The sequence below is a fragment of the Centropristis striata genome, chromosome 6 (assembly GCF_030273125.1).
Source record: "Centropristis striata isolate RG_2023a ecotype Rhode Island chromosome 6, C.striata_1.0, whole genome shotgun sequence".
Lineage (NCBI taxonomy): Eukaryota > Metazoa > Chordata > Actinopteri > Perciformes > Serranidae > Centropristis > Centropristis striata.
Window position 1 is genome coordinate 2,645,379 of NC_081522.1, and position 17,297 is coordinate 2,662,675.

At 36.4% G+C, this 17,297-nt stretch overlaps 1 protein-coding gene across 1 annotated transcript in view; it reads left to right on the top strand.

Annotated features, from left to right (window-relative positions):
• Positions 1–17,297, top strand: part of hydin (HYDIN axonemal central pair apparatus protein) — a 163,501-nt gene that overhangs the window by 97,802 nt on the left and 48,402 nt on the right. Inside the window, exons 34-50 of the mRNA XM_059334390.1 lie at positions 600–680; positions 799–948; positions 2,075–2,314; positions 3,227–3,356; positions 4,191–4,325; positions 4,702–4,863; positions 7,480–7,653; positions 8,692–8,858; positions 9,370–9,444; positions 9,795–9,978; positions 10,669–10,810; positions 12,481–12,637; positions 12,743–12,842; positions 12,994–13,097; positions 13,985–14,158; positions 16,720–16,929; positions 17,056–17,262. Coding sequence (XP_059190373.1) covers positions 600–680; positions 799–948; positions 2,075–2,314; positions 3,227–3,356; positions 4,191–4,325; positions 4,702–4,863; positions 7,480–7,653; positions 8,692–8,858; positions 9,370–9,444; positions 9,795–9,978; positions 10,669–10,810; positions 12,481–12,637; positions 12,743–12,842; positions 12,994–13,097; positions 13,985–14,158; positions 16,720–16,929; positions 17,056–17,262 — 2,592 coding nt within the window. The remainder of the gene's footprint in view (positions 1–599; positions 681–798; positions 949–2,074; positions 2,315–3,226; positions 3,357–4,190; positions 4,326–4,701; positions 4,864–7,479; positions 7,654–8,691; positions 8,859–9,369; positions 9,445–9,794; positions 9,979–10,668; positions 10,811–12,480; positions 12,638–12,742; positions 12,843–12,993; positions 13,098–13,984; positions 14,159–16,719; positions 16,930–17,055; positions 17,263–17,297) is intronic.

Here is a 17,297-nt window from a genome sequence, read left to right on the forward strand (position 1 = left end):
GTATGCTTTAAGTAAAGTGAGGTTCATATAGACGCATCTATAATGCAGTATAGCTAATCATGATGAATCATGAAACATCATGATTAGCATTAACACTTGGATTTATAAGTCATTATAAGCTATATTTACAACTGTCGATATAGTGCATCATGAAGCTTTATATGTGTTTATGAATGCAGTCATAATGCATTATGATTGATTATAATGAGCATTATAATTCACTATGAATGCGCTCATAATGCATTATAGATGTAGTCTTCATAGAAAGTGTTACCTACTTTATTTATCCCAAGCTGGGAAATTACAGTGTAGCAGCAGCATTACACACAGAGACAATGACAATTAAATAAAAAGAACAACCTAGGCATACTTCAAGCAATAAAATCTAAAAATACAATAAAATACAATAAAAAATAAAGTGTCTAAAGAAGGAGTATGTATTAAGGAGTAGAATAGAATTCCAGTGCAGAATAAATATGAATATACAGTATAAAAATGTTGGTGCTATGAAACAAATAAGGTGCAATGAACAGTGTGCATAAAAAACACATAAAGTGAATACACTCAACAACATTATTATTGTTGTTTTTCCCCATCAGATGAAGACCATACAGCTGTTTAATCACGAGTCTGTGCCTTGCTCCTGGAGTATAGCTGAGAAGGTGGAGCCTTTCAAAAAGGTAAACAATTAACATTTTATTTCATTCTGTCAATTTACCTTTTCCTTCATTTTTGTAATTTATTTACAGACATAGCTGAATTATGCTGACACCTGCCCTTGTTCTTGCTTTCACTCAGATAGATAAGTTCCTGCCTCTCCACCAGCGTAAAAAGGTCTTGCAGAAGCAGCGACCGCCTCCAGTGGTGTTTAAGATGACTCCCAGCTCCGGCAGGCTGTCTCCGGGTCAACGAGTCAACGTCCAGATAAAGTTCAGTCCAGCTGAGGGGGTAAAGAACTCAATTTACTTTTGAGATTCACGCATTACGTTTTAGTGCATCATAATAATAATAATAATAATAACTAGGAGGAGTTCGAAAAAGTAGGTTTGCGACATTTCGCGAATTTGCGGGAAAAAAAAAACGGTAGGCGAAAATGGGAGTGGCCTATATCACGCCATTCAGCACAACTCAGTGAACGCGTGGATATAACTTTTTTGAATGTGCGATAAAGTATGTGGGAGTTATTAGCCTAAATGCGCTTTCCTTTATTATAGCGCCACCTAGTGGTGGAAATTCAGGATGACAATAGATTATAAAATTTTTCACCATGTGTGACTTATATTTAAAGTTTCATGAGTTTTGGGGTATGTTCAGGCAGTGAAATATGCGATCATTTGGGAAGAAGAAGAATAATAAAAAAAATAATAAATAATCATTCGAAATACAATAGGGACCTCGCAGGTCGTTGCCTGCTCGGGCCCTAATAAACTTTATTTGTATAGCACTTTTCTTAACAAAGTTACAAAGTGCTTTACAGGCAAGAAATAAAAACATAGTGGAAGACAGAAAAAATTACAATAAAACAACAAAGCAAAGTAAAGTGCAATGCAGACAAGTTGGAATCACAAATGACAAAACATAGAAAGTGGCACGAGCTGGGGGAGAAAACAACAACCAAGAGGTTAAGTAGTTAAAAAGGCTTTGCGATAAAAGAAAGTTTTCAGTCGGGATTTAAAAGAGGCTAGTGATGTAGCCTGTCTGACCTCAAGGGGTACAGAGTTCCAGAGACGTGGGGACCTAACAGCAAATGCCCGCTCACCCTTTGTCACCAGCCGGGATCTAGGGACCACCAGTAGAGCCCCATCCACAGATCTTAATGTACGCATTGGGACATAGGGGACCAGAAGATCAGCGATATAAATAGGGGCAAGGCCATTTAGAGCTTTAAACATGAGTAAAAGAATTTTAAAATCAATTCTGAATAAAATGGGTAGCCAGTGCAAAGATGCTAAAACTGGAGTTATGTGGTGGTATTTTTTGGTTCCTGTTAGAATTCGGGCAGCTGCGTTCTGCACCAGTTGGAGTTTAGTCATAGCATTTCATGGCTGGTGACCGACTGTATTTTTCTTTGCAGCATGCTTACAACAGGCAGCTAGTGATCAGCCTGGCTGAGAGCACCCAGCAAGTGTTCATTACAGCCCTGGGGCACTGTGAGGAGCCCCAACTGGAGTTCTGCCCGTCGGTGCTGCAGCTGGGGCCTTGCCTGCCTGTCAGCACTGAGGTCGAAGCTGAGGTCATCGTCAAAAACCCCTGCCCTTTCCCCGTCGAGTTCTACTCCTTGGAATTGGACAATCAGTACCTTGAAGAAGAAAAGGTAGCCCTCTTCTGTATGATTGCACAGGAATATGAAAGAGAGAGAAAGTTTGAGAGATTGTTACATAATAATACTGTGGGTAGGCTAATCTATCATTACCATATAACACTACAACACAAGACATTCATCCACCAGTCTAAACTTTGACAAAGAGAGGGATTTGCACACACTGCAAAAAAAAAACAACTTGTATTTTTTGGCCTAAAACAGTGATTTAAGTTGGTAAAACTTGGAAATATAAATTATTGACATTTAGGGCAATAATGTAAGTTAGCACAACAAAGGAAGCCAGTTGTCTGCTCAAAAACAAGTTGGTGAGTTGTTGTTACTTATATCTTTAAGTTGGGGTTCAAAACAAGGGACAATAGTTCTGCTAACTCTTATTTCTTTGTTGTGAAATTAGGTCATTAGCGAAAGCTAGCGGCTAACTGATGCTAGCGGCTAACTGATGCTAGCGGCTAACTGATGCTAGCGGCGCTGCTTGTTACAGCTACAAGAGTAGCCATTAGCGTATCAATGCTAACTCAAAATTGTGGTCACAACATTAGCTGACATTCATAGCGGCGTTACAATCGTGCCAGAGAAATTCAGAGTTGAACTCAAAAACAAAACTTAAAATATTTAGTTTAATTGTCCAACTTAAAATTTTATCGAAGTTTGTTGCCTTGAAATTTTGAGTTCACCCAACTTTTCTTTTTTTGCAGTGCAATACCATTACAATTTCTTATATATAAACCACCACAAGTTTTGTTTTAGCTTATCTAATAGACATTTTATCTAATCTTTCCAACCACTCTTCCTCTGGGGGTTAGGGTTACAACATTTCATTTTCTCATGTCTGTTCCTTTTTATGTCTTTTCTCTCATGGTTTTCTTCTCCCTCCCCACTCACCCATTTCTTCATCCCATTTAGATCCTACGTCTGATGCAGGGTTATGATGAGAACAATATTTTACTGCTGCCTCCCAGAACCCCTGGAGAAGGTCTTCCCACAGAACTGCTCGACTTCTACAAGGATCACTGCTCCCAGCTGAAAGACGATGGTAGTTTCAGGCACACATGTTCATCAAGCACTGACACAAACAATAATGAAAACAAAATGCATACAATTCAGAATTCAGTGTATATTTACCAAAAACAAAAGTTTATGAGTTTGAACATAACATACACTACCGGTCAAAAGTTTTAGAACACCCCAATTTTTCCAGTTTTTTATTGAAATTCAAGCAGTTCAAGTCAAATGAGCTGCTTGAAAGGGTACAAAGGTAAGTGGTGAACTGCTAGAGGTAAATAAAAAAAGGTAAGCTTAACCAAAACTGAAAAATAATGTACATTTCAGAATTATACAAGTAGGCCTTTTTCAGGGAAGAAGAAATTGATTAACAACTTAACTCTATGGAGTCTTGGGCTATTTTGTCCATTTTTGAATTCTTTTCATGTCTTTGTAAGTCATTTTGTGTCTTTTTTTTGTCATTTTGTGTCTTTTTTTGGTAATTTTGTGTCTTTTTTTAGTCCTTTAGTCCAACATAAAATGTGATTTTGAATCTTTTTTTTACTTTCAAAACACTATCATGCTCAATCAAGAATTTTAAATGTTGCATATGTGCATTAATTTCAGAGTACACTGAGACATTAAACTGCATCATTTTCAATTAAATTCTGGAAAAGTTGGTGTGTTCTAAAACTTTTGACCGGTAGTGTATACTATAATATCTTTGTACAATTTTCAATTGAATGCAGGTTAAAAAAGTATCAGAAAAATACCACATTTTGTTTGTATTTACATTTTTGACAATGTCCAAACTTTTTGGGAATCAGTGTCTGTGTACTATTTGCATACCTTAATATCTTATCTTAATCTATCTGCCTGTGTGCAGCAGAGCTAAAGGAAGGCTCGGATGAAAAGGAAGACACACAGGATGAAGAAGAGAGGTCAAGACCAAGCAGTGCCCACCCACCAGACATTAAAGTGGAAGACATACACGCTATAACTGTGAAACCAGCTGAATTACGTGAGTACAACCCCTTTTTAGAGGCAGAACTATAAAGTAGCATGGTATGAAGTAATATATTATTTCTTAGTTTCTTTTGTTCAGACAAGGTAAGTAGGAGATGTTTTTACCTGACATGTTTCGACTGACAACTTCAGTCTTCTTCAGAGGTGTCAGCTGATCGCTGTGACGTGTCTTTTTGTGGAGTTCCTCATAGGGCGTGGTCAACCTGACAACTGGCAGGTCTGACAGAACAAAAGAAACTAAGAAATAATATTCAGAAGCAGACAAAATGAAATTGCTGGAAATAAAGAAAAAAAAAGAAGTAATAATCAATCAATGTGATAATCTCAGGTACCGTGAGTTTAATTCATGCTTGTGCTTTCAGTGGTTTCAGAGATGACCAGAGAGGGAAGCAGTGAGAGACTGGGCCAGCTAGAGATGACTCCTGTCTGCAGAGCTATTGCTCGCCACATGTGTGTAGATCTGTCACCTGAGGGTCTGGCTGCCCGCAACCGGAGAGGCATTGCTATTATTGTATATGGAGCCCCATTGACAGGTGACCACATTCAAAAATAACTAACATATTTGTTGCACACTTGGACACAAAAAGGGATTTCCAGGCGTGCATAAGTTCAAAAAATAAAGTTTACTTGGGTTCGGTTTCCTCTGCACGTACACTACCGGTCAAAAGTTTTAGAACACCACAATTTCAAGTCAAATGAACAGCTTGAAAGGGTACAAAGGTAAGTGGTGAACTGCCAGAGGTAAATAAAAAAAGGTAAGGTTAACCAAAACTGAAAAATAATGTACACTGTAAAAAATGTATGTAGATTTTACGGTGAAAAACTGCTAAACCATGACAGTAAAATACCGTAAAACGATAAATGAGTTAATTCAGTTTCAGTAACAATGAAACACTGTAAATATATATATCAGCCAAAACTGTTTTTTTTTTTTAAATACACACACTGGCACCTTGTTTGTAACAAAATATATTGTAATATATATACAAGCCATCACTATAATTTTTGCATTTATTTTTTGTAAAAATACTTTTTCTCACTTTTAAATGTACTAAACACCATATCTCTAACAGGAATATACTGTGATATTTAATGGTAAAATCTTTGTATTATGCGGCATTTATAATTATAATTAGTATTAGTATTTTCTTGTCAATTATTTGGCAGAACAGAGTTTCTTTTGATTGAAAAACGTTTTCTTTTTTACAGTAAAATATGGAATAAAATGGCAATCTTAAACATGAAATCAGTGAAAAACAGTGCTAATATCATTTTACCGTAATATTAGAAAAAGTTGCACTGTATTTATTACGGTAAATTTCTGGCAACCACAGCTGCCAGGTTTTTACCGTAAAAACAACAGTTGTTTTTTTACAGTGTACATTTCAGAATTATACAAAAAGGCCTTTTTCAGGGAACAAGAAATGGGTTAACAACTTAAAGCAGTTCTGCAGCAACGGAGGTTGATCAAGCCTTGAAAGTTGCTAAGTTGCTACCAATTCCTACAGGTGTCCCAACTTTTCTTGATCACTTACAACCTACAAGTTGCTCCACATTTAAGGGAACTTCTGCAACAGAGTTGCAGAAGAACTTTCTGAAGAATATTTGATTTCCATTGAGTGTGTTCAGCTGTTCTATCTGTTAAGGTGCTACTTCCATGAGTCAACAGTTTAGAACACATTTTCCTTTCTAAATTGATTCTCTGATTTCTTTCTTAACTTCAATTGTTTATTTGTTATATGCATTAATTTCAGAGTACACTGAGACATTAAACTGCATCATTTTCCATAAAATTCTGGAAAAGTTGGGGTGTTCTAAAACTTTTTCACCAGTAGTGTATACACAAGCACATTAGCATGATGCTGATCACTGTTTACATTTTCATCTCACATGCACGGTCCTCTTGACTTTTCTCCAGGACCCCTGTGCTGCCCACAGTGCCTGTATAAACTTCATTTATAGGCACCCTAACTTCACCTGATCAAAACTAGCTTCTAATGTGAAAGGACATAGTGCATGAGTTAATTACATTAAATATTACACAAATAAAATCAGGAACAAATGAATTAAATTCAGAGAATAGAATAGTACATTAACATTATAATGGGGGGGTGTACTCTTTAAACTGTTCATTAACATGACCAATAATACTATGGGTACCACAATATTCATTAATTAACAGTAGATCCTGTATTGTAACACCTAATTTGCAGAATCGTTATGTTAATAGAATATATGCAGACTAGGAGTAATTGAAAACATTAATCGCTATGAACCAAGGTTATTATAGTTAACGAAAACTAACGAAATAACGAATACTAGAATTGAAAAAACATTTTCGTTAACTGAAATAAAAATAAAAAAACGGAAGTTTTTAAAAAAACGATAACTAACTGAAACTGTATTTTGTGGTTACAAAACTAACTAAAACTAACTAAAATTATAGTGAAAATGTCCTTAGTTTTCGTCTTTGTCAACTTTTTTTATACATAATTCAGTGTTTCTATTTCAACATGTAGGAACACATGGTAAATATGTTACTGAGACTGGGATGTCTACACTCCAACCACAATACAAAACACCCAGAACTGTAAGAGTTAATAACCTTATTGAGGCTGAGATGATAAACCAAAGGAAATGAAGGCACATACCCATTACAAAAAAACTAAAACTAACACTAAAACTAATAAAAACTAAACTAAAACTAAGCGTTTTCAAAAAATAAAAACTAAACTAAAACTAGCAAACTCACTCTAAAAACTAACTGAAACTAACTGAATTTGAAAACAAAAATTCACAACGAAATTAAAACTAAAACTAATGAAAAATCCAAAACTATTATAACCTTGCTATGAACCAGACTCACTATTACAGAAGTCCTGACAGAGAGTGAGAAAAAATGATTTTTATGATCTAAATTTTATTGAAATTGTATTGTATTCTCCTTTGTTTGTGACTTCCTCATGCACTCTAAACTTAAAGTACATATTGTATATTATGCATGAGTGTGCACTATTACTGTCATGTTATCAGACTTAGAAAATGGATCACTAGAACTATTTCTCACTTGCCTCTCGGGGCTTCCATATCTGGGATTGATTGATTTTGTACATATAGGTAAAATTGCATGTCCTTTTTCTCCACTTTAGATAATAGCAGCACAGCGGCTCCTCTGGCAGGTCACTATGGAGGAGCGTGCCTCAGCATTGATGCTGTGATCACTGAGGTGTTGCTAAATGGCACTTCAACTGTTAGTATGACTGCAAGACAGATCTATGACCGTGCTGCTGCCGAGTATGCTGAGAAGAAGGCTGAGGAGGCTGGTGAGGATAATATACTGTGCATGAAGTGCAAATTGTTTGTGGGGTAATTATTCGTCTGTATATTTATTTTGGGAGTTGCGTTGGCCGAGAGGAAGTAAAGAAGTGGCTTGTGATGGGAAGGACTTGTAAGGCTTTTTCAATGTTCATTTAAGGTTTTTTAATCAACAACCACTTCACAGGAACGACTCAGCAGTCAACAGTAAAAGATTGTGATTGTACTCAGCAGCCCTGTGCTTGTAATCCGGCATTATACATTTTCTATAATCACCAGGACAATGCTTAAGAAGACTGTAGTGTTCAGGTCAGGTTGGTGAATGAGCTTGAAAATAAATTAGGGATGCAGCGAGTGTGATTGATTCTACCTGTTTATTTTGTTTTTGTTATTTATTCCCTCTTTTGTGCCAGTGAAACAATAAAAACAATTGAACTGTTTTAAAGAACCTGGTCTCACAGAAATCTGTGAAATAGCCACGGATTCGCTTAACTCAAAATCCGTGGAATAGCCACGGAATCACTCAAATTTCCGTGAAACTGACACGGATTTCGCTACAATGCAAGTTAATATTTTTTCCTATTGGTTTGTTCCAAGTCACGTGACTTTCAAGGTCCCGGCGGTCAGAACAAAAAACATGGCGGACAGTTCTCTCATTTTTTGTGAAAAAATCAATATTTTGACATGCATAAAAATGGATTTTGATCACATTTCTAGCGAGAAATATATGTTTTATTTTCTAAATATTCACTCAGTGAATGTACACAATCACTTTGTATGTTGGAATAGCCACGGGATATGACTGTCATTAACTTGCATTGTAGCGAAATCCGTGTCAGTTTCACGGAAATTTGAGTGATTCCGTGGCTATTCCACGGATTTTGAGTTAAGCGAATCCGTGGCTATTTCACGGATTCCTGTGAGATCATGTTGGTTTTAAAGTAATTCAGCACTTGCTTGCTGATGGCATTCAGCAAGACAAATATTGGCCGATGCCGATGTTCGGCTGATGAATCCCGAAAATAAATAGATACATCCTCTTTCAGCTCAGACCACAGAACCGGGACATACAGCACATCTTGAAGCCTCAGATCCAGATCGAACTTCACATGATACTGTGGATGTTCCTGTAAAACCCAGTGAGGACAGCAGCAGTCGAGATGACTCCAGGGCTCCTCAGGAGACTGAAAACACACTGTTAGCCCTTTGCCTGGTACATATCCTCAAATTATCTCATCATTTGATATGCTTTAGTGGTATGTTAGGAAAGTTTAATATATAGCTATAAATAAGACCAGAATGTGGTAGCTATTTACCCTGTTTGCTCCTGTTGTTTCCTTTGCTGAGGGTTTCCCTGCACAGCAGGTTCTCTGAATAAGGCAGGTCCTAGACCTACATTTGTAAACTTGATTTGTACCGTGGTGTGCTTTTACTTGAATGGGTGATGTGTGAAGTACAGTTATTGCTGTAGGCTATTTTATATTTTTCTATCCTTGAAAAGTTTTTCTTTATTGATTTACTATTTATTCTGTTTGTTTTGAGACATGTCTATGGTGAAACCAAAGAGGAATTTCCACTCAGTGGATAATAAAGTTTTCGTATTCGTATTCGTATTAATCCAGTTTTGGGGATTGGAAATACTTTTTATTGTATTTTATTTTCCCCTGAATACAATGTAATAATGTAATATGATAAAACAATTCATTTGGTGTGATTTTGTTCAGGGAGGAGACGTGAGCACACTCAGCAATCTCTTGCCTGAACAGCTACTGGTTGATATCCTGGCAGAAAGATTCCAGGTTCGTTGACAGACTGTTATTTCACCTTAATTATGCACCTTTTGTTTGTTGTCATGTTATTTTTTGTGTCACATTATAAAAAGGTTTCTGCTGCTAGCACACAATGTCTCAGGTCCTTAAATACTGCATAATGCAGACAAGACTTACTCTAAGACAATTACATTTAAAATGCAATATGGATACATCAGAAAAGCTCACAGCTTTTTGTTCTTATAAACGGTCGATATTAGACGTGTATTATGTTTAATTCTTAAAAGAAGCAGAGTGTTAATTTCCACTTGTGTCTTCTCATGTTTGTTCTCTTTGTCTTGTCTTTGTCATTGCTGTTTCTGCTGCCGTGGTGATAACAGCTAAGCGACTGTCACTGTGGCATAGTGATTGATGGCCTGGAGTCTGTGTACACTCAGTCAGCAGCCAGCATGCTGCAAGTTGTTCTCAAGGCCCTTAATAACCGCAAACACATCTATGTCGTCAACTTGTGTGACTCCTACGCTGCCCTGAAGGCACGAGAGAAAGCACAGAGACAAACTGAGGGTAATGCTGCAAAATGCTCACACACCTACACTGCAAAAAAAGAAAAGTTGGGTGAACTCAAAATTTCAAGGCAACAAACTTCGATAACATTTTAAGTTGGACAATTAAACTAAATATTTTAAGTTTTGTTTTTGAGTTTGCTCAACTCTGAATTTCTCTGGCACGATTGTAACGCCGCTATGTTGTGACCACAATTTTGAGTTAGCATTGATACGCTAATGGCTACTCTTGCCTACTAGCTGTCACAAGCAGTGCCGCTAGCGTCAGATAGCCGCTAGCGCCAGTTAGCCGCTAGCGTCAGTTAGCCGCTAGCATCAGTTAGCCGCTAGCTTTCGCTAATGACCGAATTTCACAACAAAGAAATAAGAGTTATCAGAACTATTGTCCCTTGTTGTGAACCCCAACTTAAAGATATAAGTAACAACAACTCACAAACTTGTTTTTGAGCAGACAACTGGCTTCCTTTGTTGTGCTAACTTACATTAATACCCTAAATGTCAGTAATTTATATTTCCAAGTTTTACCAACTTAAATCACTGTTTCAGGCCAAAAAATACAAGTTGGCTTTTTTTGCAGTGTACACAAACTCTTTACAGAGGACAGAATCAATCAAAGTCAATGTATCGTTGTTTCTATTCAGTAAGGTTTATGGCACTTTACAGTGTGTGGAACTGTCTGTGTGTCCTTCAGAGGCTCTGCAGAAAGAGAAAGCTGACAAGGAGGAGAAGTGGCTGCAGCAGCTGGATGAGGAGGAGTATGACGCTCTGCCAGAGGAGGAGAAGGAGCGTATTGCCCAGCGACATAGAGAGAAGCGCAGACAACAGAAACTCAGGTACTGACTGGAAGCGTGCAAGAACATTTTGGTATATTTGATACAAAACTGCAGCTTTGTTAGTACAAATGTTCCAAGTCACTGAGTCTCACTGTCACATTATTTTCTCAGGTTCTTGAATGAGACCCACTGTCTTTTAGGTGCTGGAAACTGACCTTTTAAAAAATATATTAGGGCCGGGACTCGATTAAACAAATGAATCTAATTAATTAGAGGCTTTGTAATTAATTAATCATATGTTCACATTTACTCACAAACTCTTTTTTTAAAAAAGCATTCAAATTTAGATTGGTATATACTACCGGTCAAAAGTTTTAGAACACCCCAATTTTTCCAGTTTTTTATTGAAATTCAAGCAGTTCAAGTCAAATGAACAGCTTGAAAGGGTACAAAGGTAAGTGGTGAACTGCCAGAGGTAAATAAAAAAAGGTAAGGTTAACCAAAACTGAAAAATAATGTACATTTCAGAATTATACAAGTAGGCCTTTTTCAGGGAACAAGAAATGGGTTAACAACTTAACTCTATGGAGTCTTGGGCTATTTTGTCCATTTTTGAATTCTTTTTATGTCTTTGTAAGTCATTTTGTGTCTTTTTTTGGTAATTTTGTGTCTTTTTTTGGTAATTTTGTGTCTTTTTTTGGTCATTTTGTGTCTTTTTTTAGTCCTTTAGTTCAACATAAAATGTGATTTTGAATCTTTTTTTTACTTTCAACACTATCATGCTCAATCAAGAATTTTAAATGTTGCAAATGTGCATTAATTTCAGAGTACACTGAGACATTAAACTGCATAATTTTCAATTAAATTCTGGAAAAGTTGGTGTGTTCTAAAACTTTTGACCAGTAGTGTATATCTTTTTTTTAATCTTTTGAGTAATTAAGAATGCAACACTGAATAGGTTAAATTAAGAAAAAACTAAAGAGATATGATCAAATAAAGTAAAAAGACTGTTTAACTTTGTTCTGAAGGAATAAACTATATCGGAAAATATAAGAAAGATTTGATCAAATAAATTTCAGATTACATAACTGGACAAAATCCTCATTTTACCCTTTAGTTTTCCATGTTGCATACATTACTTGTTCCCTCTAGCAGTTTTGGATTTTTGACTTATCGACGCAGCTTCCCCCAAAATAATGAGAATATGTTTAACCATTTTAAAAAATCGTCCGGATGTGTCTGTGTCAAGGTTATAATAGTTTTGGATTTTTCATTAGTTTTAGTAGTTGGGAATTCTTGTTTTCAAATTCAGTTAGTTTTAGAGTGAGTTTTTTAGTTTTAGTTTAGTTTTTAGTTTTTGAAAATGCTTAGTTTTAGTTTGTTTTTTTTAGTTTTAATGTTAGTTTTAGGTTTTTTTTGCGTGATTCAAAGAGAGAATTTTGGTTCTAGTGTAAACATCCCAGTCTCAGTAAACATATTCACCATGTGTTACATGTTCAAATAAATACACTGAATTATGAATGAAAAAAGTTGACAAAAACGAAAACGAAGGACATTTTCACTATAATTTTAGTTAGTTTTAGTTAGTTTTGTAACCACACAATACAGTTTCAGTTAGTTATCGTTTTTTAAAAAACTCTAGTTTTTATTTTTATTTCAGTTAACGAAAATGTTTTTTCAATTCTAGTTTTCGTTAACTATAATAACCTTGGTCTGTGTCTGTGTGTAAGGGAGCTCGAGCGTATAGAGAAAGAACAGGAAGAAAAGAGGCAGCAGGAAGAGATGAAAAGGTTGAAAGAAGAAGAGTTGAAGAAGAAGAGCAAAAAGGGTGTAAAGAAGGATACTAAAGAAGTGCAGAGGAAGAAGAGTTCCCTGGAAGGGAAGCAGGTCTGTATATATTTTCCACATCAACACGACAAAATCATAAACACACACACAATGGACTCTCCTCATCAGTAGTTATGAGAATAACTTGTTTCATTTCCTCTCCAGTCAACAGATCCTGTGAATGGACAGGGGAGGTCTTCCTGTAACAACTCTAAAGAGTCACTGGTGGAGGCAAGAGATCAGCATCCTTTAAGTGAAGGTGAAAGTAAGAATCTCAAGCTCAAGTTTAAGCCTGGACACTCAATATTTTAAAGATTTTGGTACCAAGAAAATATGAATAATATGCAGTAAATAATAGTATAAAACTGTTATTTCATTGCTAAGTTGCTGACATGTCGCCCTTTTTGCTACTCCAGTGCATCACAGCAAAGAGGCTGATGAATTACAAAAGCAGACAGAAGAAAACAAAACATTACATGCAGAGTCTCCTCTACCGACAGACAAGCTGGAGAAGGAAAAGGTATGTTAACTGCTGAGCAAAGGCATAATAATTATAATAATCATATTACTGCATATTAAAATTGAATGTTGATTTTGCCACCGGCACAACAATGGATAAACATACACTACTGGTCAAAAGTTTTAGAACACACCAACTTTTCCAGAATTTAATTGAAAATGATGCAGTTTAATGTCTCAGTGTACTCTGAAATTAATGCACATTTGCAACATTTACAATTCTTTATCAAGCATGATAGTGTTTTGAAAGTAAAAAAAAGATTCAAAATCACATTTTATGTTGGACTAAAGGACTAAAAAAAGACACAAAATGACCAAAAAAAGACACAAAATGACAAAAAAGACACAAAATGACAAAAAAGACACCAAAAGACACAAAATGACTAAAAAAAGACACAAAATGACCAAAAAAAGACACAAAATGACCAAAAAAGACACCAAAAGACTAAAAAAAGACACAAAATGACTTACAAAGACATGAAAAGAATTCAAAAATGGACAAAATAGCCCAAGACTCCATAGAGTTAAGTTGTTAACCCACTTCTTGTTCCCTGAAAAAAGGCCTACTTGTATAATTCTGAAATGTACGTTATATTTTACCTTTTTTTATTTACCTCTGGCAGTTCACCACTTACCTTTGTACCCTTTCAAGCTGTTCATTTGACTTGAACTGCTTGAATTTCAATAAAAAACTGGAAAAATTGGGGTGTTCTAAAACTTTTGACCGGTAGTGTACCTCTGCACTGTGCTTGCGGTTAATACTTTTTTTTTTTTTTAATTAAATACAATTTTAGTCATTTATCCTGTTGCATGTGTAATGATCCCTACAAGAAAATGCAATATATATTGCTAAATGCTGATGACCCATTTCCTGTTTCTACAATCCAGTCCATCCAGCCTATTGTGGACAAGCTGCAGTCTCAGTTCATTGTGTATGAGAAGATCCAGGACCAGGTGGAGCATGTCCTGCAGCACTGGGACCGAACCCAGGGCTTGCTGCTGGTCCCGCTTCCCAGTGAAGAAGTCCCTCCAGTGTCAGAAGATGCCACAACAGAGAAACATGTGAGTTTGCTGGCTGTGAGTTGTGTTTCTGCTATAAATAGGTTAAAGGTCCCATATTGGAAAAGGTGAGATTTACACATCTTTTTCAATTATTAAGCAGGTCTAGGGGCTGTATAAATACTCTGACAGTATCAAAATGTTCAATCCATAGAGAAATACACAAAGCTAATATTGAAAAATGGCTTTAAATGAAATGTCAGGACTTCTGTAAGGTGCTGATGTCACAACTACACTATATACACTGCAAAAAAAGAAAAGATGGGTGAACTCAAAATTTCAAGGCAAAAAACTTCGATAAAATTTGAAGTTGGACAATTAAACTAAATATTTTACGTTTTGTTTTTGAGTTTGTTCAACTCTGAATTCAGATTTTTGTCAACTCAACACAATTATAATGCCGCTATGAAATGTCAGCTAATGTTGCGACCACAATTTTGAGTTAGCATTGATACGCTAATGGCTACTCTCGTAGCTGTAACAAGCAGCGCCGCTAGCATCAGTTAGCCGCTAGCGTCAGTTAGCCGCTAGCTTTCGCTAATGAGCGAATTTCACCGCTTTCCAGCATTTCACAACAAAGAAATAAGAGTTATCAGAACTATTGTCCCTTGTTGTGAACCCCAACTTAAAGATATTAGTAACAACAACTCACCAACTTGTTTTTGAGCAGACAACTGGCTTCCTTTGTTGTGCTAACTTACATTATTGCCCTAAATGTCAATAATTTGTATTTCCAAGTCTTACCAACTTAAATCACTGTTTTAGGCCAAAAAATACAAGTTGGCTTTTTTGCAGTGTATAGGTAGAAAGTGCGTTACTGTCATTCCCTGGTTCCAGTGACCAGATCTGATGATTCAGATCAGATACAGAAGATCTCGTAACACTAAACTTTTTAAAAGGGGGCTTAAAGAGACAGGTACTCAAACTGATTGTTCCCAGGAGCAAGTTCTGCCCCAACAAAATTGGAATCAAGGAATCAGGGTAGTGTTCTTTCAACTGTAAACCGTAGCAAAGTTCTGTTTGGAGATTGAACATGCCCATGGTAAAGTATTAGTAATAGAAACCGAAAATACAAGTATGAACAAGTTTGATTTTCACTAACAATGGAATCCCCCAAGCTCTCTTCCAAACCCAACAAATTGGTCATACCCAACAATTATAATTTGACTTTTTTTTAACTTGTAAACTGCAGTGAAAAAAAAATCAGCAAATTACAATACACATTGTTGTGTCTTTGTAATGAAACACATGTGAAATGGGAATAATTTAGCTTTTTGTATTAATTAAATAAATGAACAGAAAACTAAGGGGAGAGGGTGTTTTGTATTTCAGTTTGTCCAGCAGACGGCAGCATAGACCTGCCAATACTAAATGCAAAGCACTGTTGCAAGGAGCTTTTTTTTTTGCGCTGGAGACTATTTGTCCATGCCAGAATCAAAAACAGTGACCTGTCGGATCACAAGTTGAGGGCAGAACCAGAGGAGGAGCTTATTATCACTGACACAAGCTGATGCATAGACAAACACTTAGAATGATGGTCTTGAACTGAATTCTGTTTCATACACTTAGTGATTCCACATGTACTCTTAACATAGACTTTAGATTAACACATACATCCAGTAATACTAAACTCTTTTAATGGTATTAATGCATGTTTCTATACGCAGAATAACATTAAAATGGGTAAGATGTACAGAGATGCCTTTCCTTATGTGCACTTATACTTTATTAAACCCTACTTGCAAGTTGTACTCAGCAAGAAGTGATTAGAACAGTAGTTCTCAACCTTTCTGAGTCGGGACCCCCAATTTAACATGCATGTTGTCCGCAACCCCCACTCACTGAACAGAATCTCACACGCACTGTTCAGATCACCCAAAAAACAAGAGACAAAAGACAGAGACAAAAAGACACAAAATGACGAATAAAAGGAAACAAAATGACCAAAAAAGACACAAAATGACCAAAAAAATACACAAAATGACCAAAAAAGACACAAGATGACAGAGAAAAGACACAAAATGACACAGAAAAGAAACAAAATGACCAAAAAAAGACAAAATGACCAAAAAAAGACAAAATGACTAAAAAAAGTAAACAAAATAACCAAAAAAGACACAAAATGACCAAAACAATACACAAAATGACCAAAAAAGACATAAAATGACACAGAAAAGAAACAAAATGACCAAAAAAAGACACAGAATGACCAAAAAAAGACACAGAATGACCAAAAAAAAAAGACACAAAATGACCAAAACCCCCCGAAATGTCCAAAAAAAGACATGAAATGACCAAAAAGACTAAAACACATTAACACATGAACACTTTAACACAGTGGAGACAGAGCTGACTTCCAAAATGATTTGGCGACCCCCAGAAATCATCTCGCGACCCCAATTGGGGTCCCGACCCCAAGGTTGAGAATAGCTGGATTAGAAAACCTCCACGCTGTAGTCCCTTATTAAGCTTGCATAAAAGACTAACATAGAATTTGAATGTATTATTACAGCTAACATTTGGATACATTTGTATCTTAATATATACTTAACGTGTGTGCACAGACCCCTGTTGGCAAGAGGCACAAGAAAACCAACAGCAAGATCACGTCTCCAATGCCCAGTCAGATCTTAGCACCAGCTGAAACGGACAGGGAAGGAGACAAAGTGTCTCCACAGGACATCATCCCTCATATTGTGCTGAATGTCACAGGGGAAGACTGTCCAAGTGCCACAGAGCTGCTCAAAGGCGGCATCCTGCCTCCATTGGTCGAGGTATGGTTGACTTTCTGTTTTTATAGCTTCTTAATATACTGTAAATTACTCTACATTTACATCACTTTTTTCCCCAGTTTATAATCATTGTCAAATCTGTTTCCTTCCCTCCTTTGATCTCATTAGGTGTTGGATGATTTGGGGTTGGGACCCAGCGGCCCACCCATCCCTCCTCCAGTCACCTTCTCTATGCTTCCTTTTCCCAAAAACAGGGAGCAATCTAACTGTCAACTCACCTGTAGCTGTTTCACCTTCCTGATTCCCTCAGGACAGGAGGAGCAGGGTGAGGAGAAGAAAGACTCAGGGGAAGATGTGCAAGCATCAGTTGCAAAGGTAAATGTAAATGCACACCACATGAATATACATTT